General features: G+C 34.8%; 1 protein-coding gene across 10 annotated transcripts in view; it reads left to right on the top strand.

The window, feature by feature from the left end:
• The window catches only part of LOC100871512 (zwei Ig domain protein zig-8), a 285,169-nt gene that overhangs the window by 53,995 nt on the left and 204,598 nt on the right, over positions 1–26,576 (top strand). For 9 of the 10 annotated variants that reach the window (XM_086913522.1, XM_086913521.1, XM_086913519.1 and 6 more), the window contains one exon: positions 26,037–26,183. In XM_086913522.1, coding sequence (XP_086769648.1) covers positions 26,105–26,183 — 79 coding nt within the window. In that variant the 5' untranslated portion in view covers positions 26,037–26,104. The remainder of the gene's footprint in view (positions 1–26,036; positions 26,184–26,576) is intronic. The other variant, XM_086913516.1, reaches the window with a different exon arrangement.

Here is a 26,576-nt window from a genome sequence, read left to right as displayed (position 1 = left end):
AACAAAAAAGATTGCAAAAGTTTCATCGTTCAATCTCGCTTGTTTCATTAAAAAAAAAAAAAAAAAAAAAAAAGGGGGAGAAAAATTGTCTCTTCTCTCGACGATGCCTGCCATCAATGGAACATTTTATAGATAGATATATGTATATGAGAGTAGATGTGGATTGAGTTACAAAGCGCTTGATCGCGATGGGATGATATACATCGGATTTTTACGACACGCAAGCGTATATCAGGATCAGGTGAAGGTTTTCTTTTCCGGTTGGACGCGTTTAAGTCGACGATTTTCGTTCGTTATCTCTCTCTCTCTCTTCCTTTCTCGATTCAGGGGATAAATATATTCGAAATCCTACGGGAGTGTCGTAGCAAATTCTCTGTTTCATTTGGATTTTTCTGTTGGATTTGAAGCTTAGATTTGGCGCGATGTCTTTCATCTACTCATTTGTATTCCCTTGAATGATTAATCTCCAATCCGTAATTTCAATTTGAAGATAATATATTCGTAAATATAGCATTTTAGTATTATTTCGATGATGGAAATGATACGAGCTTTCATTTTTGATATATCGATAATTGTCGAGGATGTATCGAGATTAAAATAAATTTATTATTTTCCGGGCGTGGATATTTATCGTTTATCATTTTCCGCATTTATCCCCGCGAACACAATTGATCAAATCAAAGCGTATATTGTATCACAATATATTTAAATATATTGTATATATAAAAAAATTCAGTGAACAGATGTAAAGGGAAATCACTTTTGAACGAGGTCTTGGTTCGAAATTATAACAAATGGATCGATAATAATTTTCATTATTATTTCAATCGAAAAATAAAACAAAAGGAAATTCAATCAAGACGAAATCAGTTTGATCATTTCCAATATATATTCCATCTATACCAACAAACTCCACTTGAACAATCTCTGACCAACATATGAACTCAAATAAATTTACAGGGACAGACTATCACGCGGTATTGGATGTTCGATCGATTCCCTTTTTTCATAAAGAGCTATCACACCGTCGGTTTACTCTATGCGCGGGATAAAAGCAAATTTATATTTTCATTCGGTAAACAGTTCAGTTTTTCCAACCTTCGATAATTTCTTTTCAAATAATTTCTTTTTAACGCTCGTAAACGTTGTTGCATCCTTTCACTTATGATAATGATTTCATACATGTATGCATAACGTCTCACTTAACTCGAACATTTCTAACTATTTTATCGATAGTGATAATGATCAGTATCATTATTACTATTAAGAGGAAAAACATTATTTGGTTGGAAGAGGCATATGAGACATCTTAAGCTTTTATAAATTAAAACCGAATACTTCGATTTATAACAATCTTGACGCGATCTTATAAAAATGTATCAAAATCAATTAAAAATTTATTTTAACAAGTATTTAAAATTGTTTATATATTTTTAGAAGAATTAGACTTTAAATAAGTATCATTTTGAATACTTTTGATAATGACAAAGAATATTTGAATAGATATTTAAAATTTGCTCAAGTTAGATTGGAACACTTTATACTCACGTATACATCGGCTTTCACATCCTCAATAATCCCAACTCGAATGACGGCAGGCTTGAAAGACGTCTGAAAGCTTCCGTTCTTAAACGACGTTACGGAACGTAAAGTAAACGGTGGCAAAGGCGTTTATCTAGAGTTTCGTCGGGTAACACGGCGGATTCATTCTGGATCGTATCGACTTTGTTGTCGTTGAAAAAGACCGATTGCACTAGGTACTCGTTAGTTACTGTCTCTGGCAAGTAGAAAATTACAAATCGTCGTCCAGTCGAGACGCCACGATGACTAATCGTCCCTTTCTATCACGGGATCGGTCTCCGATCTACGCTTCTGAATACAATAGTATTCGAATCCAGACGTGTCAGTTTTAGATTTGTCTTCGTGTATTCGGATAATCGACGATAAATAGCGGGGGGGTTGCTTCTGGAAATTGTCGCAACGTTTTAAGAGAAATCGAGTCTTCGATTGGATTAATGTGTTACCGACTGTCGATACATTTCCTCGATCGCTTTCTTTCTTTTTTTAGATTAGTTTCTTTTGTAGGTTAGGATGAAGACAAGTTATTAGAACGTATTATTGGAACAGAGGAAAAAAAAAAAAAGAAAAATGCTTATTTTGCATAATTTTGAAACATACAGCAAAGAATTAAAGTTTCATCGTTAATTCGTTCGTTATAATCGAAAAGTTATATTCTTAAAATTGAAACGAAAACAACGAAAATCCTATTTCTTCTGGCAAGCGTATCAAATCTCTTTTAAATCTCGTATAAATCGATTCCGCGGAATTTTTCTACTTAACTGCCAGGTTGGCTATGATCTCAGTTACGGTACGAGGAATTGCCGAGTTATATTCCTCGGATAGCGGAAACGTGGCCATAACTTGCCCAACATCGTATCGAGAAACGTTAAAGTGGTTCATCCCGAAATTACATTCTTTATTTGAATTATGAATCACACCATCACGATCATAATTTCGGGATGTAATATATTAAATCCGATCCGCATCATCTCCGCAAAAATCCTTCCCTTCTATCACCTTATCCAATTCGATCTTGTTGTTGTGTTAACCCTGATATTCGAGTATGATGTTTTCGCGAAACTTTCATCCCAGAACGACAAGATGAAACGAGAAAAACGACGAATCCTATAAGATTGGCCTTAAGCTTCGAATGGAAACCGACGGCAACGAGGTTTATCGTTTTCACCAATTCTTCTATTGTATTTCTTTCCTCCAAATTAGGAGAACAATAAGTAATATTATAATGCATATATTACTTATGAGATTTTTATATAAGTTCTTAACATGTCGTTTTCACGTGTTGATCAGTTGCAATGTAATTTCGGAGAGAGTCAATTTCTGAATGGTCGTTTAACCGGGAAATTGGCGATCCCCGGATACGAATAATCAAATTTTTGCTGGCCCTCTTGGCCTCATATCGTGCCAAACCGCAGGAAATTGGTTCTCAGTGGAGATAAACAGACGATATAGATCGCTAACAACGTATATATATATATATATATATATATGTACATCGTTTAAGAAAGAATTTCGATTTCATCCATCGTAATAGAAAACGTTACTTTTACAATTTATTTAACCAGCAACAAATTCAAGTCATGAAAATACATCATACAAATTTTTCATTTTTCATACTTTTCACAACGAAGCAAACGAACAATCCCAAATTCAAACAACCGCCTCATAAGAGAGTCTATATTTCAATCCTTGTCTTTCGCGAATCTTTTTTCACAATTCAATTCACTCGCCATATTTGCACAGCGATAATACAATATTTGGCGGCTACATTTGGAATGGATTCATTCCACGATTAGAAAATAGCCGTCGGTTGAAAAGAAGGGGAGGGGTGAAAGTATTCGCGGCAGCTGGCGTTGAAAATAGGGTGCTCCGCTTAATCGGTTCTTCCATTACTTAGACGCGGCGAACCTCGCAGAAGTGGGGCGCATAAAATCGCATTACCTTCGCAGCCGCGACAGACACGCGAAATTCTCTCGATATCGTCTCCGCTGCGCGAAGGTTGAACTCGAATCCGTTCGCGTACAACGGGATTTAATGTCTGTGTGCAACGACGAGACGTTGTGACGTGTTAAACAACGACTGCATATGTATGCAGCGCATACGTTTATTGCCTCTTCTTGTTTGGACAGGGAGTACGTGGTCACGTATACGTGGACGACTCCGTAGACGACCGTGTTTATCTTTCCGCACAAAGGGAGCAAATTCGGCAAAGGATAACCGCTATTCACGTTATCGTATCAATTGATACATTCGAATTGGCGGATAAAAATTGGCCTCGATGACTAATTAAGGTTGTTTTGATTTGATCCAACGAAACTTGTCCAATTTCGATTCTTGAATTCCTTTTTTGTCGATGTAATTTGCCAATTGATGATGAATTTGATAATTCGTATATATTATAGATTTGTTTTTTATAATTTTATTTTAATTGGAGAACAACTTTCTCCGAAAGTTGCCCTCGATGTTTCTCTGCACAAATTTATTTATCAATTTCTTTTTTGTAACGGTATAATTTTTTTTTTTTATAGTGCTGTATCAATTTTATAGTTACATAAAAAAGAAAAGGAACATGTTCTCTTAATAACATCCAACGAACGACAGGTATCAAAGGGTGGACGAGAAATAAAGTAATGTGAAACAAGTTGCACGGTTTACGCAGAGTTAGCTTAATGACAAGCATGATCGTTCAGTCTCTTTGCCGGATGAGACGGTCTGTGAACGGATACACGAACGTCAGGGCAAGTAAATCGTGCTTGTATATGCACAATGGAGGCAGAGTAGCCAGGTATCCAGGACTTGCTCGTATACCTATCTGTCTCTTGATCCAGAGAGCATTCCAATGGCTAGTCGATTGCAAATCGTGGAATTCGTGTCTGCGGCTTCCATTAAGGGAGTTCGAGCTGTAGTTCCGCGTTCGTTAGCTACATCGGTCCCCCCTTCTCTCTCTCTCTCTCTTTCACGGTATGTTGAGCGTGCAATTCTCGCCCTTTCCTTGCTTTCGTTGTCGTTACCGGTTACCTATCGCTTCTTCCAATCGTGCTCTTTAATTAACGATATTTGCTAACCACCCTTGCCACTCGTATTTTCCAGCGAAATCTCGAGTCGAATAGATTATTAAACGATAAGTAGATTGGTTGCAATTTCCGTTAATGCGTTTTTCGTGGAATAATGATAATGGTAAATGTATTCGTCAATTTATTCATTGTTATACGCAATGATGAGTGATTTTTTTTTTTTTGTTTCGTAATTGATGACAAATGATAGGTATACGTAAAGATATATTAATTAATTTAATTTCATTGATTTAAATTGACCGATTTCTAAAAATGGAATTTGTTATGATATGGTAGTTATTCAATTACAATTGTGAGATAAAGTTTTTTTCCAGGATCGGTTATTCAGTTTGTACGTAGTTTTATATTTTTAATGTTTTAAAACGATTAAATTATTAAGCAATTATCTATTGTTAATCGTGGAAAATACATCTTCAATTACTATTTTATATTATTTATTAATTATCTCCTGGTTTAATTTTCTTCGAGATAACGTTAGCCTAACCTAGAAACACGAGGAAACATTACCTAACCTAAAAACACGAGAAATTAGAAACAGTTATCTTGCGTTATGGGGATGAAATTTAACCGTGGAGAAAAAATACCCTCTTGATTCCATTTACTTCCACGATATAATCCATTATTCATTGTTACGTGTTCGTATTCAAAATGATTTCTGCAAACTCTACCTACGATATCGTCGCGAAGTCAATACGACGAGGCGTGCCCTGCCTCGACTCTTTCCCCTCATTTTTCTCCAAGTAACTATTTCTTTCCACGTTCGATCGACAATACCTGTTGGAAGTATTTTCGTTTCACGATCGAAAGATCGGATCGTATGTCGATACTTATCTCGTGGAGCGTATTTTACGATCAACGAAGCAAGAGCGCAATAACGACGCACAATGAAGTCGACATCGTGAGATCGTACGTACTTGTTATTCGCGAGAGGATGATACGATTCTGTAAAAATTCGAAGAAAATGCATAAGTCGATAGAAAACGCCAATGGAACTAAAAATATGTATTATTATAAAAATGTTGATTGACAATAATCATTTAAATTTGTATATTTTTCGAAGAGAATCGATGGCGATAGTGAGATAAAGAAATAAAAGCGAATTTAAATTAATATAACCTAAAAAAAATGTGCCACCGAAATTCAAATGAATTAACTAATTACGATGTCTGATTGAAAATATAAAAATGTATCCGAGGGATGTGAAAAAATTAATTGGTTATGGATAATCGATTAAATTAATTAAAATGAAGTTCCAATACTGCATTTTTAAATGCACGATTATAGTATGAGATTATTTTGTGCAATTAAAATTATTAGAATGAGAAAAATATTTTGGTATATTTTCATATAAATAATTTGTTATTGAAAATAGGTTAAAATCATATTGAGAAATATTTTTTAGATAGGTTTTCGAATGAAAAGTTTTTCAAGTTAAATTTTGTTGAAAACAATTTAAAGTTATGTCGATATTTTTTTTCCAAATTTATATTTACTGTTTCAAGTATAATGTAGAGCATCGGAGAACTAGGTTAAAGTTTTCATAAAATACGGTAACATTTCATAAAGCGAAATTACGTTCCGTCTTCGTTAGCTCTACTTAGGTCTCGACTTCATCAACGATGAGTTACATTTCGCTCTTCATAAGATACAATTCCACATGCACTTTCATTATCCATGTTTCATTTGATATTCAATACACATATATCGTTTAGCACAGCTTTTTTTCATAATTTTTTTCCTCCTTTATCCTTCAAGCTTTTTTTTTTGCATTTCCGAGCACTCAAAGAAAATGTATTCTTTTAAAAAAACTAAGGAAACTCGAAATTAAAAAAATTACTTCCCTTTACAATTATATCATTAATAATTATTTTTATTATAGAAATAGTAATATATTGTTGATCCCTTTCAATATTCCAGCATAGCATTTTACGTAACGTTCCAATTATGAATTTTAATTAAACAATTCATTCATTCCTTCATTTAAAAAAAAAAGTGTATGGAATTTCATTTAAAAAAACTGAAGTTTTATTATTTCCGTTTCTCGAATAACAAATATACATTGTACAACTTCCCTTTTGTCACTTTTTCAAAAACTTACCAATTTCGAGAAAAACGATACAGTTGACTCCACGAACGTTCTATACGATTCCAATTTCCGTTCGAGAAAAATTTCGATAATGAATATAATTCTTCCAAAATTGCCGACACATCTTTACCGCAACTCGATCGAGACGTTTTCCACTCTGACATCGTTTTACGTGGAACGATATATAAAAAGAATTTTAACAAAAAAATACCATCGCAATGATAGAAACCCTCCCCTCCCGAATTAACTGTTGTCTGTTTCCAAGTCCGTCCTTTGTTCCACGGTTCGCGTAATTCGCCGCCCGGAAATTGCATTACATCACGGCAAGTTACATCGAATCAGTTACGCTCGAACAGCTTTATCCTCTGTGCAAACTTGAGCTTCGGTTGCATATTGAAAGTTACCGTTTCCTAGGCTAATTAGTTAACGGGTATTAATATTACAAATAGCGATTTCGGTGAAACGGAAACTAAATACCTCCTCTGCCTAATTCAGATGCCAGATATTGTTCCCGAATAGCGAACGCGCCCGGATATATACCCGGTGTATTATTGTAAATGCTCATTGGCGCGTTGCGCCGGCCTATATTCCCTCGCTCCCTAAAATTGCGAGGCTCGAACGAGGAAACCAGTTTTCCAGGGACGATCCGGATTTCTCTCCGATCCGACTATTATATTCCGGTTTTATGAGTCGCTCGCCGCTTCAGAAGCCCTGGCAGAGATTCCTCGGTGTAAATAATGATTTGAATAATAAGACGGCACAGTTGCCACGATTTTACGGGCTTAGCGAAAAGCCGATTTGAATTTTCAATGAACGCCGGCGATAAATTGGCCGGCCTCGTTCGTGATGAGCGTTTCCACTATCTGGTAGAGCAGGGCCGCAATTTTAATTACAGAGAAGTGGTGTGTATTGTTTCGCGGATGATTGTGGCGGTCGTACGTATTTGGAGTACGATATTTTAATGAAACTCGGTTGCTCCCCTAACTTTCGTACTTTCCTTCTTTTTTTCTCTCTCTCTCTCGCGTGGAGATCCGTTTCTGCTCGTTTTGCTAGACAGATTGTTGCAGTTTCGTATAATCCGTTTGTTTTATTACGATTAATTTTGTTTAATTTAATTTTTACTTAATCGTAATGATAACAGTGCTCTTCGCTCTTATTAATCGTTAAATCTCTCTTCTAACAAATCTCTTTTCTACATTTTTTTACTGTTATCAAGATATAATAATATTAACATTTAAAAAGACGCTGCACCTTAAAAAAAAAAAAATAAGAAAAGAAAGGGAAAGAATTTTTTAGATACCACCAGAAACTCTTTTGTAAGAGATTATCGCGGAACAATGGACAAGAGAAACTTTTGAATAAAGAAACAACAATTATCAAGCGCGGCTCTCATCGTAGAACAAAATGCAAAAGAACAATTCCAGGTATACCTTCATCCCCGTTACGGCCACATGGAAATTCATAACGCGGTTCCAGTCACGTGTATCACGTATCCGGCCGTGGAGTGATCCACACGGATCTGTGGCGCGCGCATATTCCCGATTACAATTTACACGAGCGGGAGAGAAATGGGTTGCAAGAAAGCCTGGTAATCGTAGGATTTCGATATTTTCACCCCGTGGAACCAATCAGTAATCATCGCTCGGGATGAACAATATGGGGGAAGGGGGGGCATAACTGAAACGATAATTGTTATTGCGATCGTTAACACATCGACACGGGGAATGGGTGTTGCGCATGCGTGCTCGATCGGTAAGCGCGATGACCTACCAGAGGATTAACAATTCCATTGGCGTTAAGAGCGGGTCGAGCGACGTGCAAGCCTTCCTGCTGCCGATTCAATGGGGTGGTTAATGAATTTAAGCCATCTTCGTGCCGTCCTCCACCTGCACAGCTCAGGCTTCGAACTTGGGCGGATATATAGATAGGTCCTTCCATGTGTATCCTTTGCCAGAGTGCACTTGACTTGGTGACTTCGTTCGACTTTATGCGTCTATTGTGGGGTGGCGGCGTAAGGATTTTGGCTGAATGGTTTCTGGCAGGGGGAGCGTTGTTTGAGATGAAATTTAACATTTTTATCAAAAGTTTGATAATTTTTCGCTAGGATTTTGCTTTAACGATTTTGTTAGTCGCTTGATTGAAATTTTAATAATTCAAAAACGTTATATTCATGTTATATTCTCCACTTTCGTTGCGTGTTGATTTATGATTTTCTTTCACGTTTATCTTGCATATAAGCGAGTGAAGTTATCACATATGCACCTTATATTTTTACCGCGATGTGCTACGTTGGACGAGACAGAGTGAAGTTATTTATATACCTTTGTTACATGTGAATCAAAGTTGGTGTTATTACATACTCAACACTTTATGCACATACTTTCCTTTACTTTCCTGTGTTATTCTAATTATATTTGTATATCTTTCAGATATTTTTCTTCGTTTCTTCTTTATTGAAAAAAGAATAAATAATTTTTTTCGATTTTTCCCTCAAAATATTTGTAATATTTCAGTGATGAACTATAATAATTATATATATTTAATAATTTTGAAACTTAACTTTTGCTTGTTTCGAAAACGCCTTAAGCGATATCGTTTATTTAAGAGGAACTAGTACGATGTTAATCCTTATTCCTTTGGAATTATTATCCTTAGGACGTGTGCTTCTGATCCCTGCAGTAGCTATTTTCTAAGACTGGCTTTATCAAGGGGAATAGTTTACTAGGCTTGATTTTGGAGGAATACGTTTTCACGAAACGAGAGACGTTGGATTACGCTCATAGTTAAATAAGGAATGAAGATATTAGAGATGATTTATTGTTGCAAAATTTATACAAGGAAAGTTGTTTTATAATTTTGGAAATGAGATTTATTTTCAATCAACGTGAAACATTTTTAAAACTTTTTTTTCCTAACAAATAATCTTCTTGTAAATTTCGAGGATAGCAATTTACATTGTTCTTTTGTTATTCGAGTTTGGATAAAAATGGTCGTTAAAAAAAGATTAAAAAGATAATAAATTTCAAAAACAACTGATGCTTCTCGTTGAATTAATTAAAGGAATTAGAACAAATCTCGAATTCTTCATCTTTTTCAACTATTCATGCTTGTACGATATTTCGAACCAAACTTTTTATATTATCTTATAAATAATATTTTCTTATTTAAAAAAAAAGAACAATACAAATTTTAAGGATATTTTTAAGGAAATTGAACGATTGATCAATTCTGGAACATATAGGAATTCATATTGTTTCAATCCAGCCACGTTGGTTGTACACATTAGTCATGGAGGAGAATGTTGGAAAATAGCGTTGTTGGCCTGTTAACCGAGATCTGTTAACACGCACCAGAATGTATGTTCTGCATTTGATGAAAATGTGTTCACGTGCACCGATGGAGGATAGACTTTGCCCCTTGTTTCATACCGTTAACCTCTCGTGTTTCGTCCATTTCAGCCGAAACGAAAATCAGAATTTATCACGTGTCGTTCACGAACATGACCACTACGCTAATCCGTTTCCTTCACTTATTATCCACCATTAAGGTTGAGAAGGCAGTTCGTGGCCGGAAAATTTCTCTGCGAAATTCCACGGATTCTTCTTCTTAACTGCCAAGATTCAGAAAGAACGGTGAAAGTTCTTAAAATTTTTCCTCGCGTGAAACTTACTTGATGTTTCTTCCTTTTTTTCTCTTAAAAGAAAAGAAAAAAACTTCTTCGAAGAAGAATGTATCCTTTTGTCGTCTTCTCTTTCTTCTCTCTCTCGATTTATTAAAAAAGAACGCCGCCGAAAACTAATAAATTTTGTTTTTCAAAGGATGTGCTCGAGAGATTAGATTCGAATATGATCTGCAATAATTTTATAAATTTTAATCGAGATTAATAGTTTGAAATTTTGCTTCTTAAAAATCATGTAGAGATTAGATGACGATTTTCTTAATTCTGGAAATATTTACAATTTTTTATTTTCATATATTTCTTAATAAAAAAAACAATTCTTAATAATTAAATATAATTCGCTGAGAAAAAAAGTTTACTTAATTTTACACGAGAGACTACAATTCAGATTGGGCCTAAGCATAAGTGTGTCGGAGAAAATTGATACGTGCAATTACGTTTAACGCGAGAACGAATTTATATTTTTATCTCATTTTTAATATCACGTGAATATCATTCTAATTGGTAGAATTAAAAATATTTCCTGATATTCCGCCGCTCTTTTATCCCCCCTCCCACCCTCCCCCTCCCCTCGCCACACACCATTAACAAACGTTTGTCTGGAATGAATTTACCAAATGAAACGACATTAATTTTTTCCAAAACAATGCTTCATTTATGCATTCGTATACACACACACACACACATACACACACACACACGTATATCTCACAAAATTTCAGGATCGCATGCTCTTTCATCGAATCACGCTTTCTAAAAAAAAGTCTCGTAATGAGATTGAAAATTCGATGCCTATGTGAAAATATCATCAACGAAATCCCTCAAACAGTGGAATTAATTGCACACGGCGTTCAATCACGTTTTTCCAAATGAAATTAGTGAAAAAAGGAACGAGGAAAAAAAAAAAAAATAGGAGAAAAGAACGGATTAAAAAAAAAAGATAAAAAAGAGGATTAACAGTTGTTTACGATGTTTTGTTTCGCAATAAGTATTTAACGTCTCATTATTGCGCATCGTTTCAACTCTTCCCTCTTCTTTTTCCTCCGCTCAAAATTACTTTAAATGGAATTGAAAAGACGCGAACTTTTTATTTCGTTGCTACAAGCTAATTCGGACTCACTGTCGTAAAAATATCGTTGGAAATTGTCGTGGAAGATTTAAGAATTTAAGAAGCGAAACGTAAGTCGCGATATAATAAGTTATATTCGTCGTTAGAGTTTTATGGCGTATTATATATACTTGTAACCGAGATTACTAAGATACTTCTGAAATAGCAATTGAAAGCCATTGCGTGTAATTCAACACGTTTATATACTAAGAAATTATTGAAACTTCTTTATACGATGTTTAATTTATCAATCATGTGGTTTTCAATCTTTTTATAAATGCATCTTGGCAAAATCGAAATTGATATTGCGACATTTAAAATCTTTATTGATTTTTGAATAATTTGTAATTGTAATTTTTATACATTAGAGTTTCCTGTTATATTTAGAATCGAAGTAATCACGTTACGCATTAAAATGAAAAACTTTTGGATTATGCAATTTTTATTCGAATTATTTATAAATATCATTCAATCAAATATCTTATCGGTGATGTCATTATTGGAGAGTTTTTAATGCAAACGAAATTGCTTTATTTATATTTGCCTTTTTCAAATAAATTATTAACTCAATATAATATTACAATATAATATTCCGTCCACAATAATATATTTTTCTAATAGAATATAATTTAATCACGTCCACCGAACAATTAACGAATTCTCTACGAAATTCAAATTCCTGGATTTATCTGCGGAAGTGTCGGATATTTTCTTACATTTGGTACACTAGATTCGTTCGAAGTAACCGAGAGGAAAGGTAGAAGGGAAGGTTGTATAGGGGGAAAATTTATGCGGTTGAAATAAATTTAATGTTTCGTGACTGTGTAAAACTCTGAATTTTATTTTCCTACGAAAAAAAGGGGGGTAAGAACGGTGGTTTCTTATTTTGTAATAAAATATATTACGTCGTTATGCATAAACTTTCTCTTTTTGAAAAATTTTGATAAATGTTTTTATTTCGTTCAAGGAACGAAAGAAGAATCGTTTAATTATTATTATTAATTAGATAAATAAGAAAAGTAATAAAATAAAATACTTCAAAAATTACTCCTTCTTTAATTTCTTTGAACGAATTAAAAAGATAAAACGTACAATAGAAAAGAAAAAAAAAAAAAAAGAATCGAAATCCGTTTTGAAACTAAATGAAAAGCCAGGAAGCCGCCAAGTTTATGGGAAAAAAAAAAAGTCTATAATATTAATGAGAATCCTTAACAGAATTAAAATTTGATATTTTTCGTTTAAGTCAGACCGATCGGAATAAATTCTCGTATTTTCGCAAGGGAAAATAATAAGTTGGAGGCTTAAACAAGCTTACTATTTTACATTTTAATCTTTCAATTAAAAGGATCGAGGGGAAAGCGCGGCTTACATAAATTCGAAAATGAATAAGGGCGGTGGTGCGATAAATTTTATATTTTCACTTCAAATATCGAAATAATCTAATTTATTGCAAGCGTTTTCGATTAATCGTGTTCCAACGAAACAACGATATCGTTGTATTTCATCAGCTACGTTGTAACTTTTAGGGAAGTTTCAAACTTAAAACACATATATAGCTTGTTACAACGATAGCTTTTACGCTTCGGTGAATGCGTATGCGTTTTCTGGAAACGAATTCATAGTTTCTGAATTAGATGCACGCGCGATTACTCTAGAATTAACGCGCTGTTGCTCTATAATGGTAATTGCAATTAATGTAGGAAATGCAAAGGAAACGGATAAACAATCTTAATGATACGCGCGACACAGATTAACCGAAACTTAACCGAATTAATTGTACTTGCAGGTACTTAGGATAACATAACCTAGCTTCCTCTATCCCGATTCTATGTTCAAACTTTTGACACGCACTCGTGTAACACATGTTTCCACTATAAAATATTAATCGTTTAAAATTCCAAAACTCGTTGCAACGTACGAACATAAATATACAAATATATTAATATACTCGTGGAATATCTTTGGAAGATTGATTTTTAAAGGCAGAGATAAAAATTGATACGCAAAAATATCGATCAAACCTTATTTTCTGTTCAAATTCATAGGTTATAACTTAATAAATAATATAACGACGACTCAATTGTTATTATATTATTGTATATTGGTGTATATAAATTTTTCTATTTATCAATGATCCAATATATTAACACATTTCACACGAATAAATCAATTATATAGAAATTAACATACCTTTATAAAAGTTCGTCGCACGACCGTAAGCCTCGGCGTCACCGGAGAGAATCGAGAAGTAAACACCGCGCGACGGAATAAAACTGAAGACGTAGATTCACGTCTCCCCTCTCCAACGGTTGGTAAACAAAAGACATAGATTCTCGTGTCTCGTTCCCAACGCTTGGAAATCGAAGGCCATAGATTCGCGTCCCTTATCCACAATGTGTTGAACTCTATATATTATAGATCGACAAACACCTCGAAACTTCTCAATTTCACTCTTCAACTCATAACTTTTCGCATTTTTCACCGACGTCCGCGAGATCTAAGTGCGACTCGATGAAAAAAAAAAAAAAAAGATGACAAAGCATTCTCGAAATTGGATGCAGTTTCCAAAAGGAAACATTTCAAGGGAAGCGAAAAAGATGATTTTTCGTATTCGTTCCCGGGATAATAAACGAGTTCTCGCGTTATTTGTTCGCGGCCACGTGTACAGGTAGAGGTTAGGAACAGGCTTACACGATGGCACGGTTGTGACACGTATTTTATGGTTGTGTAGAACACGCCCTGGCTATGTTGTAACGCAGTTGTTCGCCGCGCTTGTTACCGCTAACTAATGTGTTCCCCGCCCATCTGATACCGCGATTCACCGATCAAGGGATCCGCTGAAAAACGGTACAAGTGGAGGATTAGAGTGGTAACGGGGAAATGATAAAAAGGGGCGGACAAATTGGACATTGTGAACATGCGGGGGGAATCGAACGAGGGACACGGTCGTTCGAAACTCGGATGTTTGCTAGATACCATCATGGATGTGGAGGGCAGTGCATAAAATAGACTTTTAAACGTGGAAAGTGGGACAACATGATTCGTTAGTAGATTGGAAATCAGTGCTACCATTTACGCATTATGGCGATGACTGTATGTTTGATTACGACTGTTTGTTTGATATCCGAAATACAGTTATCTGTGATAATCGTGATTGATAATGATTGTCAATCCGTGGAAAAAGAGTTTTTGGAATCCATTGAGGAGAGAATCGTTTTATGAAGTGTCATTTTTGTACGTCAAAGATTGCTAGAAATAACAAAGACGTGATAAATGTGTAGGTGTAGTTTTATTGGTAGTTTAGAAAACAACGTAGAGAGTAAAGTTTTAGGGGAAGGAAGTAGAATGAAAAGAGAAGGATGAAAGTCATGCAGTTATGTCAAGTTGATTCACCTTATAATCATATTAGTCACAGTTTCAACACTGCGGAACTAGAGGGAACATCCCTTAAACCTATAATAGTACAACATGGTACATAGACTTTGAGTCGCATTATTAATTAGCTAGGGACATATCGTAAACGAGCAACAATTTATAAGCACGAGGCCTCTTTCCCCTAGAGTCTAGTTACTCTGTTGACCTATACCATCATCTTGCTAACTCCCGAATTATCAAGTTGATCGAGTACTCGATGTTCCGGGAGAATTATTCAAGAGCTTCTTGAATAAGAAGTTCTATCTATCGGTTAATTAATCGTGTCGTGATTTTTTTCACAAAATAATAATAATTAACAAATAATTAAAGTAAGCGCATATTTTATCTTTAATTTTATATATATATATATATATAGTTCTGTATAAGAAAGAAGAAGAAAGGAAAAAAAAAGAATAAAAGGGTATTTTCTTGGTAAAGGGGATTTTGAGAGAAAATAAAAAAGAAATTGAAAGTAGTTACTTGGAAATAGGAAAAGAAAGAAATGGAATAAAAGAAGAAAGAATATAAAATTGCATATAGAGCAATATAATATACGGTTTATTTTTACGACAACAATTTTAATAAATTTTAATTTTAAAAATTTCCTATCTATGCTTTCAATATTATTCATTTATTTATAATGCAATGAATATGGAAATACATATAGGAATATTTTTACCTTTTGTTAACTTAATTTACGTTAAATTTCTTATTCTATACATTTATAACGTGTGTATTGCGTTACTTTTATTTAAAAAACTTTCTTAAATAATTTATAGAAACTAGATTAACAATTGATAAATAAACAAAGAGATAACATTTACTATTATACATTTGATATTATACGTTAAAGTTAACAGATGCGAATCAACGAATCAAGTAGCACATTTTTCAACAGTAATCTTTTTACATTACGAAAAGGTAGTTCGCTCGAAAGATGGAACTAAAATTTGAAAGATGGAACTATTCTGAAAAATGTAGAAGTCTTGACAGTTGTGACAGCCATCCAGACTCATATCTCAACTTTATATCATGAAATCGTCAAGGCAAGGTTTCACGGTTTTAAGTCGACGTGCGACGCGTGGATTATTCCGATTCCCGTGACACGAAGAAAGCATGGGAAGAGTTTAGAGCGGTGCGGAATAAAAAAGAGAGAATTCGTCGAGAAGGATGAAAAATAAAATTGCAAAGAATTATCGTACGAACGAAGTGAAACACGAAAGAACGGTAAAAATTGAAATGATGAAAAATGCAAGGGACAAAAAGAATTACAAATTATTACATAGCTTGAATATTTAAAATATCCCTTCTATTACCAGAGAAATACAATGCGAAATATTCCAAGAATAAATTACGTAGCATAAAAAATTTATTCGATGCACTCTCGTCTCAAAATCGAACATATCCTTATTCGAGAATATACAATTTATTCTACTAATAACTTAATCAAAACTTATCCCTCTCCTCTCCTCCAAGAAAAAGAAAAAAAAAAAAGGAAAAAAATCGTAACAAATATAACTTTTCTCAAATTAAACATCACTCATCTCCCTTCGATCGCACAAATTTCCCCTTTGATCGACGCAAATGTTTCGCTTCCCCCCTATTCCTCCTGCGAGACACAAAGGCGAGAAGATGGTCCAAAAGTGGCGACGATAAAAATACAGGGTAACAAATCTCTGGACGGCGGTTTTTGAGAGGCGACCGACATAACGAATGAAGAAAATGGTACAATGGGAAAAAAAGGGAGGAGAGAGCGAAATAAAACAGGAGTAAAAGAGCGAGTGGGGAGATAAAAGCGAGCAGAGGGCTCGAGTAAATTACAACGCGTGGAATGGAAAGGAGCGCGCAGGGTGTATCGCGGTCGGCCGAGAAACTTGCTCGTTTTGTCGTGCGCGGAAACGAATGTCCGACGTCATACGAGCCACGGCCGCGTTTATTTTTTTCCCCAACGCTTTTTCCAACGCTTTTTCGATCGATCGATCGATCCGCGCCGCGAGATCGTTTGTCGAATGGGGACCGCATCGCTGTGCCGTTATTTGTGGGCAAAAAGGAAAGCGTCCAACCAACACCGGCCAACACCAGCCAGAAACAGGGTCAACAAGTGTCGTGTGGATACGTATGCGTGGCGGGCGTTCGAAATGTGACGACGCATCGTTCACGATCAAGTCGTACGCGTGACATTTTTCCGGATACGAGCGTGAACGTTTTCCATGGGATGAGCCGGGGTGAGCTGGTTTGCGAGTTCGACGAGGAGGAGGGGTTGCTTGGTTGTTCGCGGTGACTTTCGGGGATTTTGATGAGTTTCGACTTGGGAATCGTTGGGGGTGAAACGTTCGAACTTTGGAATTTTGCAAGAGTTGGACGATATTGTCTCGAATTGACGGATCGAAAGTTTGTAATGATCGAGTAGTTTTTTCTTGGTTCTCCTTCTTTTTTTTTTCTTTTATTGGTGATAAATTAACAGATTCGATAATTTTACTTTTCATCTTTGATAACAATAAATGTTTAAAGTGCTATTCGAATTGATTCGGATGTATCTTTCTTTTATATTCTTTAATATGAAAAAGATAACTGCTAAGGATAATTTGATTAAAGAAAAAGTTGAAGAAGTAATTTCGCGAAATATATATCGAAACTCGGTCGACTAGATTTTTTTTTTCTATTTGAATAATGGCCTCGTTCAAACGAGGCTGTATTTCGTAAGAATCACGTTTCTTTCGCCTCTCATTTTCTCTCTGTCTAAAGTTAGGTGAATAGAAGAGGATCCTTATAAAAGTCTGGAGAGGAAGGAAGCTTGGAAAGCTTTTCTGCTTCACTTTTGATCACAGCCAAAGGATGATCCCTGATGACCGATACACCAATGCAATAGGCCATTTACCAAATCTCTTGCTCGTCCAGAGGTTAAAGATTAAGTAACCACTTCGATGGATCACAATGCTGTCCAAGTGCCAAGAATGTCGTATTTGTCCCCCAAAGTTCAATGTTAGGTTTGTCTAGGCTTTAATCCCATTAGATTTCGATTGTCGAGAAAGAATTTAGCTCTTTTCAATCAATCTATTTATCAAAAAAAAAAAAAAAAAAAAAAGACAATTAAAAAAAAAGATTGGAAGAAAAAAGGTTTCAAAGTTTTATATTCAGAGTAGAAGAATCGCAAAGAATAACAGGTGCAATTCATTTGCATTGTTCATTAGTTCATTCGTTTATCTCGAATAATATGAATTAATGTGATAAATAAAAAAGGAAACCACTTCAGGAAGGGACACTGTTACTATTAAAACTTATTACTTTTAAAAAAGTATTAAGTTATTTTTATATCGAAAAAATCATTCTATGTCGAACAACTTTCGTCCAAAATATTTCTTCGTATCATATTTTCCCGAAATATTAAATCGAACGCACAATATGTTATTCCGATATATTGCTATTACATCAAGCTTCAAATATATCAGACTTATTAATTCCTCTATTTTTCAGCATTAATTCATTAAACCCTTCTCGATATTTCTTCGCCCAGACAGGGTGATATCCGGGTAAAATAATTTTTCCTTTAAACCGATATTTCATTACAAAATCTATCCCTGTACTACCGACGTCAAACAACACACCTCTCTTCGATTTGCAATAAAATTTATTTTACTGCAAACATCTCCTACACGAGGCTACAAATATCGATGCTCGACCCATCACTGCGTACGATGTTTCCTCCAAATTGAGCGGGCCAATTCCTCTTCTTCCTATTGCTCGCGTGATCGAGGAAAAAAAGAGAAAAAGAAAGAGAGAGAGAGAGAGAGAAAAACTAATAACTCGAACAAGCGAGTTGGAAAACAAAAGAGTTTTCTTAATACGACACCTGGATAAGTGCAAAGTATTTGTTACCAGAGTCTCAGAATCTCTTGACGTTCCTATTCATTCCTTCGCTTTTTTCAGTCATCTATCGTTTCTCTTTTTTTTTTCTTCTTCTTCTTTTTGTTTCAACTATGCCGCATTAGTCGGACGTGATTGGAGAGAGAGAGAGAGAGAGAGAGAATGAATATCGGTCTCGCAGGGAACGTTGTTCATCGAACGCTTCGCACTTTTATTTTATTTTCAGAATTTTTCATTGTACGTCGAAGAAAGAGATCGTTCGACCAATTTCTAAAATCCACATAGCGAAATAATTGGAACAAATGTGTACGTTTGCAAGATAAATATAGTATTTGTAAATGTTTATATGTATAGTTTTCACACAGTTTATTTATCTCTCGCTTTTATCGAAGCATAAATGAATTAATAAATTGTATACAACGTATTTCGCACGAATTCGATTCTCTAGATTCTTTTTTCTTCTAAAGTCTTCTAAACTTTAGAGAAGTTCAGAATCCTTCAACTCTGAAATATTCCTGTTTCGATTAATTCCACGTTGCATCGGATATCTGGATCGTGTTGTATAGGATTTTCAACACGTGGAAACTCTCTGTTATTGCGATCGTTCTATCCAACTAGCGGCTCTAGTGAAATAATGCTATACGCAATAATCTTTCGTGTATGAAAATATATAAGCATATATGGGAGAAAGTCTATTTGATTTGATTGATTTCGACAGATTCGATACATTTATAAAACTAAATATGCGGCATACGGCAGCAACTGTCATATCTACGGAGAAGACCGCATATCATCACGTGTCAGTGAGCGAAGATGTGGAGTAGTTCATCTCTATGCATTTACAAATGGCTTCTTTTCAACCGTGGACAGTATTCCGCGGAAAATTGATCACAGGAGAGAGATTTATGCAATGCGCATCGATTCTAGACCTCATCACTTTTGGATTTATTCTCGTCGTTATGTTGATATATTTTCTATCCTTTCTTTCTTTCTTCTTTTTTTCACTACGCACTTGTTACATCTGTATAATCGCGCAGGAGAAAGAGCATCATCTGGCCAACGATTGAATACGAATAAAAATTGAAAAGACTTTAAGAAAAAAGTCGATCTGCCAAAACGGAGAAGGATAAACAATGAAATGGATCCATCGAATTCGGTGGTTAAATAATTTTTAAATACAATCGGAATCTCGATTCCATCCATTTCATCCTTAAGCTTGATACCCATTTATCACGGCAAAATGTAAACTTGTCCAACAATGGTTTGAAGTGTGATCGGTGACAAGTCGGCAAAATGTCAGCTTCTGGCGAATAACTACGTTTCCTCGCGATTGTCTCACGGCGGCGTCTGGCAGATCGATCGATTTTGGCACTGGGTCCTAGGCAATTGTAGTTTCGACCGATGTTTGCTCAATAAACCTCTGTGGACCCGACAAACTAACCGCTATTAGCCGCGGGCTCTCGAGCTGGAAGTTATTAATTGCATTGGTGGCACCGACCCCCGTGTAAACCATTGGGCACACGAGAAATTAGGGTGTTTCTCGTGAAACGTCGAATAACTGAATCGTGCCACTTGCACGGGCTTGCACTTTGACGACGTATTGCCCTGGCCCGCTTATTGCCTTCCGATTATTAAATTTTCACGTGCATGCCGCAATCGTGTAACGACTATTGATAATAGATCACCATGATGACCGTGGAAATAATTGTTGATTATTAATATCGTTTTGTTTGTAAATTATTTTCATCGAGCTCGTCGTTGAACGCGTTCGATTGGAAAGGCAAAGCGTCAGAGGTGGTAATGTGTTGTTTGTTGGCCGGGAATAATGAGAATGTACGATCAAACAGCCACAGATTGAAATCAATATTCGTTAGGTAGGCTCGGCTGGTTGATGACATTTTGATGATCATAATTGGCTTTATTAATGGCGGTTGTCGAATCGAGATTAGTAGTAATGATTGTTCGAGAAATTGGGGGAAATTAATGATCTAGATTTTTTTCTTTTTTAACAATGGTATTGGCACCGTTGAAAAATCGTCCCGTTCTTTTAATTAGTTAGAATATAAAGCGATGAAAAGTTGATGGATTGTAATTTTGGTGATTAAAAATAATACAATTCTTGTACGTAATATGTTTAAAGATAGGAAATTTCACGTGTCGATAATAAAAGTAAAAGTAAGTAAAGTTTTTACAATGTATATTTTCTAAAATGTGAATCATTAAGGTTCTTTCTTCCTCTTCAATTTACAATTTATAATTTTCGTGCTCGTTTTCGCATTTCGAATTTCGTCTTTCTACTTTTATTGATCTTGCCAAATTTTTAAAATTTTTATCTTACATTTTGCCCTGAAAAATTTATCAATAATCCTTTCAAGATAAATATTTTTTGGGACAAAGGAAAAATTCTTTTGACAACAGTTATTTATGATGAAAATATTTTTTTCCTTCAATTTCCTTTTCATAAAATATCCTTGTGTAAAAGATAAAAACAAACATGAAACTCATGTCACTTATTAAAAAATTATTTAATAACCGACCAAAGTATCACATCATCTATATTATCGAGCGTGAAAGAAATAATAAAATTATGCAAAAAAATATAGGGTTAAATTGGATTAATCCGATGCACGCAAATTATGTTTCTTTCAACACAGTTTTCTCATTTCTCATTTCTACCAGATGAATATTAGAGTAATTGTGTAATAATAAAGTTTTTTAAGCGAATAATCGTAGAATTATCGTGCTGGAAGTATAATAAATCCTTGTCTCCAACTTAGAATGCATAGCGTGTTGATTGCACCGTTTTGTAAGCTGTGCGCCATGGTAATCGCGCATATGTTGTAAGCTTGTATTATCACGAATGATGGACTATCAGTAATGCAATATAGGAAGATAAGTTGTGCAAGTAGAAATTTTGTATCGAAATAATCTGACGTTGAGATTTAGCAAGCGGAACATGGATAATTACGCGATGAATTAATAATAATTGCTTTTGAATTGCTAATCTTCAATTTTATTGTTTGCAATTATATCTTTTCATTTTTGACGATTCGAGATTACGATTTTACAAGTCGTTTAATATCTTTCACAAAATCTTTATAAATCAAATTGTTATTTCATTATAAAATTCTTTGCATTAACGGCCTTTTTTTAATATATCTAGTGTCCCTTGCTAATTCGTTATGTTATTAATTCTTGAAAATAGAAAACAAGCTTCAAACTATTTTAAACAAAATTCGAGAAACTTTATATTTCTTCATATTCATTTCCTCTCTTTCGATCAAGATCAATCAATTCCCAGAGTATCCTCGTTCGATTCAAACTGTAGACGCTTTTGATTTTCAATATACTGATGCAAATAATTTGCACGCTAATTATAATTTCTCTCTTTCCACTTTAAATATACCATCTAATGTAATGGTATTCAAACCTCTTCTCTCTTAACAAAAAATCTTAACATAATAATAAATCCTTAGTTATAAATTCTATTCATTTTCTAAAAATCGTACAAAATATATAAAATCGTTTGCACACCAAACAGAAAGAAGAGAAAATAGCTTTACAGCACCGCGAGCAAGACAACGTTGATCTTTTTTCGCCACGATCTTGTCGATTAATCCGCCGAGGTTAAAAAAGCTGGATCGCGTGCTCGTAATGAAAACGAATACCGTTCTTCTTCGCTGAATGAACAGATTACATTCGCGCGTTTTTTCTTTCTCTTATCCACGATCGAAAGTAACGGATATAATCCATTGAGGGGACAATTCGTAATTGCGCGACCCGGATTCGTTTACTTGCACCTGGCCTTTTTTTTTCGCATACTCCCCTTTATTCGTTTCTCGTTGAAATCGTGCAATAACGCAGTTGCGTAATTTGCAAAGGTTCGCGCGGCAAATTAACGAGGAACAAGTTGCATTTGCAACGAGGAGGAAATTAAGAAAAATTCATTGCTCTGTAATTATTGCTGCGATGGAATTTATAACTGGAGTTATTCGTCGTTATTCGCGACAAGGTATTGTTCTCTTGCTTCTTTTGTGAAATAGTTTCCCCATTCCGTGGTCTTGATTAAACTTTATATTTATAATTATCGAACGAATTCTCGAGTAATCGGAAAGATAAGTAAGAATTGAAATGGAAAAATCTCCATTGTGACGGATATTTAACGTGTTAGAAGTTAATCAACAGAGCGTGAAAGCTTAGAAAATAAACACGAAAGATGATGATGTAATCAAAAATATATCGAGATTTATTTATTAAATTACAAGCGGTTTACTTTTCATCGTCAACTTACTTCTACGTTTGTTTCGATCTCTAGAATCAATTCTTCATAATTCGTATCCAACTAATATATTTATTTAGGGATTTTTTTTAAAGAGGTTGTCATCCTCACCTGCGAAATATCACCATAAGCTTATGCTAGAGCTCGGGTACCCCGGGTGCGCTAAACCCGTACTGCAGTCGAACAACGACTGCAGTCCCTGGGGGATATTAACAGCCTAAAATTACAATAATTGCAAAAAATTCACTCGTGATGAATTTCGTCAAGCATTTACGAAAGAAAAGAATAAACATTCGAAGATCAAATATAAGGAAAAAGGAAAATCTATAGATCCTCCATGCCGATATTAACCGATTATCTACCTATTCTCACTCTTCCCTCTCCAATTTCCTCCAAGATAATCCAGATCGATTCGAAACTTTTTCGCATTCGGCCCACTTGTGGCGCCACCTGTATCACCTGCACGAGACGTCGAAATTATTTCGAAGTTACGACAACTCTCACGATTGCTTCTCACGAGAAAGAAATTGTTTCGTATCCTTTTCTCCAGTTGTCGAACTTCGAAGCTACAAAAGGGAGTTCCCTTTACGCGTTTGTACGTCACGATACGAAACGATGAGTGACGACGTTATAAAAGGGTTGGAAGGGTAAAGTAACGCGATCGAAGTTCAAGAGTTGTCGAGGGATTCATTAGGGTGTATGAACTCTAGAAAGGAAGGAAGGAAGGAAGGGGTGAATGTTCGAATACAAATTGAATCGCACGAAATTTCGCGGTTAACAATCTTCTGTTTGACTTGGAGCCACCTTTGATTTCACCGCGGCCTTTTTGGATTTGGATATCCGCCATTCGAAGCGGGAAATCAGCTTTGCTCTGTCTGTTTTCACGAATTCTTTGGAAATGACTTTGGGCGAATTAATCTGTTGGAATGCTTTATTTATCGAATCACGCGTTTGTTTTTTTTTTTTTAAACGTTTTAACGTTTCTCTATTTTCCACCGAGTCGCTTGAATTGTTTGTTTGAATTGTACGTTTGCTTCTGGTGATTTGGTGAAATCTGAAACTGTTTTAAATTATTTGCCGATGCGTTTTTAGATTCATTAGGAGAATGAGTTTAAATAATGATCTTGAATTCGATAACGTTCAATCAATATTTCATCACGAAACGAATAATTAAAAAACAAATGAAGGAGCAAGTAAAATATTCTCCATGGTTTTTATTTAAATCTATCTAGTAATTCAATTGTATTTTATTTTTGAGAATTTAATTTAAAGTACTTGCTTTTAGATTATTCCTCGATTCTATATTTCAAATATAAACTTGATAGCTTTATGTCTTATTTGCGATTTTTGAAAGGATGATTTTAAATTTAGCAATCAGTATCATTCGATCGATATTTCACGGTAAAACAAACGATTAAAACAAATGGAAGATTATAAGATTATTGATTTCCATTTAAATATATATCGATAATTTTAATATTATATAAATTTCAAAATTTTCCTCCTTTATCACAATTTGGTTTCCCATAATTTTCCATAAAAAGTATATTAATTAATAATTATAAAAGACTTAGTTCAAAAGAGCTCGATAAAACTTTTAACAACAAAAAAAAAAAAAACGAAAATTAAAAACCACCGCTCTATGATAGAGCATCCCTCTATCGACATTTTGTATTTTCTCTTCTCCGTATACGTGATTGATTCACTTGGAACATGGATTTCCAAAGGGAAATAGAGCGCGATTCCATAAAAACCTCTAAAAAATTCTCTAAAAAATTACGAACCACCGCTCTACGATAGAGCGCCCCTTTATCAACACGGATTTTTTCCCGTATACATAATTCATTCGAACTATGAATTTCCAAAAGGAGAGGAGCTCGTTAGAAATTCATTAAGACGATATTTGCGAAGAAATGAGGGTCGCCAGAGAGCGCAGCGGTCGTCGTCGGTGTGTAAAACTGTTAATCCGGCTCTCCTCCCCCCAAAAAAGGCTCGTCGATCCTTTTTCTGCGACACGAACACACACACACACACACATACACACACGCACGTGGATGGGCCGAGTAACGCATTGATCTCTGTCTAGGGAGGCTTTGTGTCTCGTGAACCCCGATTGGGTCAGCCCCGGGCAACCGGAGGTGTTATTTCCAAGTCCAGGGGGATTTCGGTGGGCTTGCCGGGATCGTTTGACATCGTGCAGTGGAGAAGCTGAGTATAATTAACGGCCGCATTCGTCTTGTTACGTGCTTTATCTTTAATTATCGAGCGATAAGATTCAATTGTACATGCCGATTCGTTGACTTTGTTGATCATCCTGATTATCATTACACGATTTGTTTCCATTTTTCTCGCCTTCTTAAATATTATAGCCGTTACACGATGTTGTTACTTAGTTACTTAGTATATTTTTCTTAATATTATTTAATTTTCTTAATTGTTGATAAGAATAGTTAAGCTGTAGGTATTTAAATTATTTTTATACGGATAATAGAAGAAAAATTAGCATTTCTACGAGGAGAGATATTTATTTATTAAAGTGTTAAAAATATTGCTAGGCACAATATTATCCAAATATTTGCAAATATTAAATGATGTTACGCGCGACTCGCTTATTAATCGTATCAATTTCTTGACACAAATAATTAGACTTCATCGTCCAAGAATGCAGGATAAATTCGTGTATTTCCAATAACAATTTTTCCTCCGACACGTAATTACAAATCGATAATATTAATCGTGTATGTAGAATTTTAATGCATTATTTCAAAATTATGATGACAAATAGAATTACCCTTTGTGTTTATTCAAAGTGCATCGAAACGATAATTCCACGTAAATACGATTAAATTTTACATACTTGTTATAACGTCGTATTTATTGTAATTGGAAATTTCTACATGGATATTTTGTAAACTGGGACTGTAAGTAAACTTATGCCTTGTTCAAAATTTCAGATCAGAAGGTGAACAGAGGCGCCCACGTCTCAACTTTGGAAACAGAAATGAGTTGAGAATCGACTACGATGTTGAGTCGTCTTTCGGCCTTGGTGGCCTCCATTTTGGTTCACCAGCTACACGTTTTGTGTGCCGCCACCTCATTAGGTAAGTAAATGCAAATTTCCAGCTGCGGTTTAAACTCTTTTATTCAATTTCCCCATCTGTTTTAATCATTCTTTTTCAAGCATGTACATCAAGATTTTTGTACAAATTATAATTACTTTATTTTTTTGCAAGATTCTATATATTCTTTTTTCTTTTTTTCCCCTTTTACGTTACGCTTCATTTTATTCTTGAATCGAGATATTTTTCATTTAACTCCACTTTGTGTAAAATTGAATGTAAAGTAATTTAATATTTGAACGCTCACGACAGCTGACAGAGTCAGCTTTACATTTTGCTTAAGCATCAGCGCGTCAAAGTATATAAATTTATTAAAGCAGATGTAAAAGCAGATGTCTTTTCTTTTTTTTTTTTTTTACTAAGTAAAACTTTTAA

This window comes from Apis florea, unplaced genomic scaffold (assembly GCF_048593485.1).
Source record: "Apis florea isolate Af1SG1 unplaced genomic scaffold, ASM4859348v1 contig_3496_pilon, whole genome shotgun sequence".
In the NCBI taxonomy this organism is placed as follows: Eukaryota; Metazoa; Arthropoda; class Insecta; order Hymenoptera; family Apidae; genus Apis; species Apis florea.
This window is presented reverse-complemented; position numbering and strand designations above follow the sequence as displayed.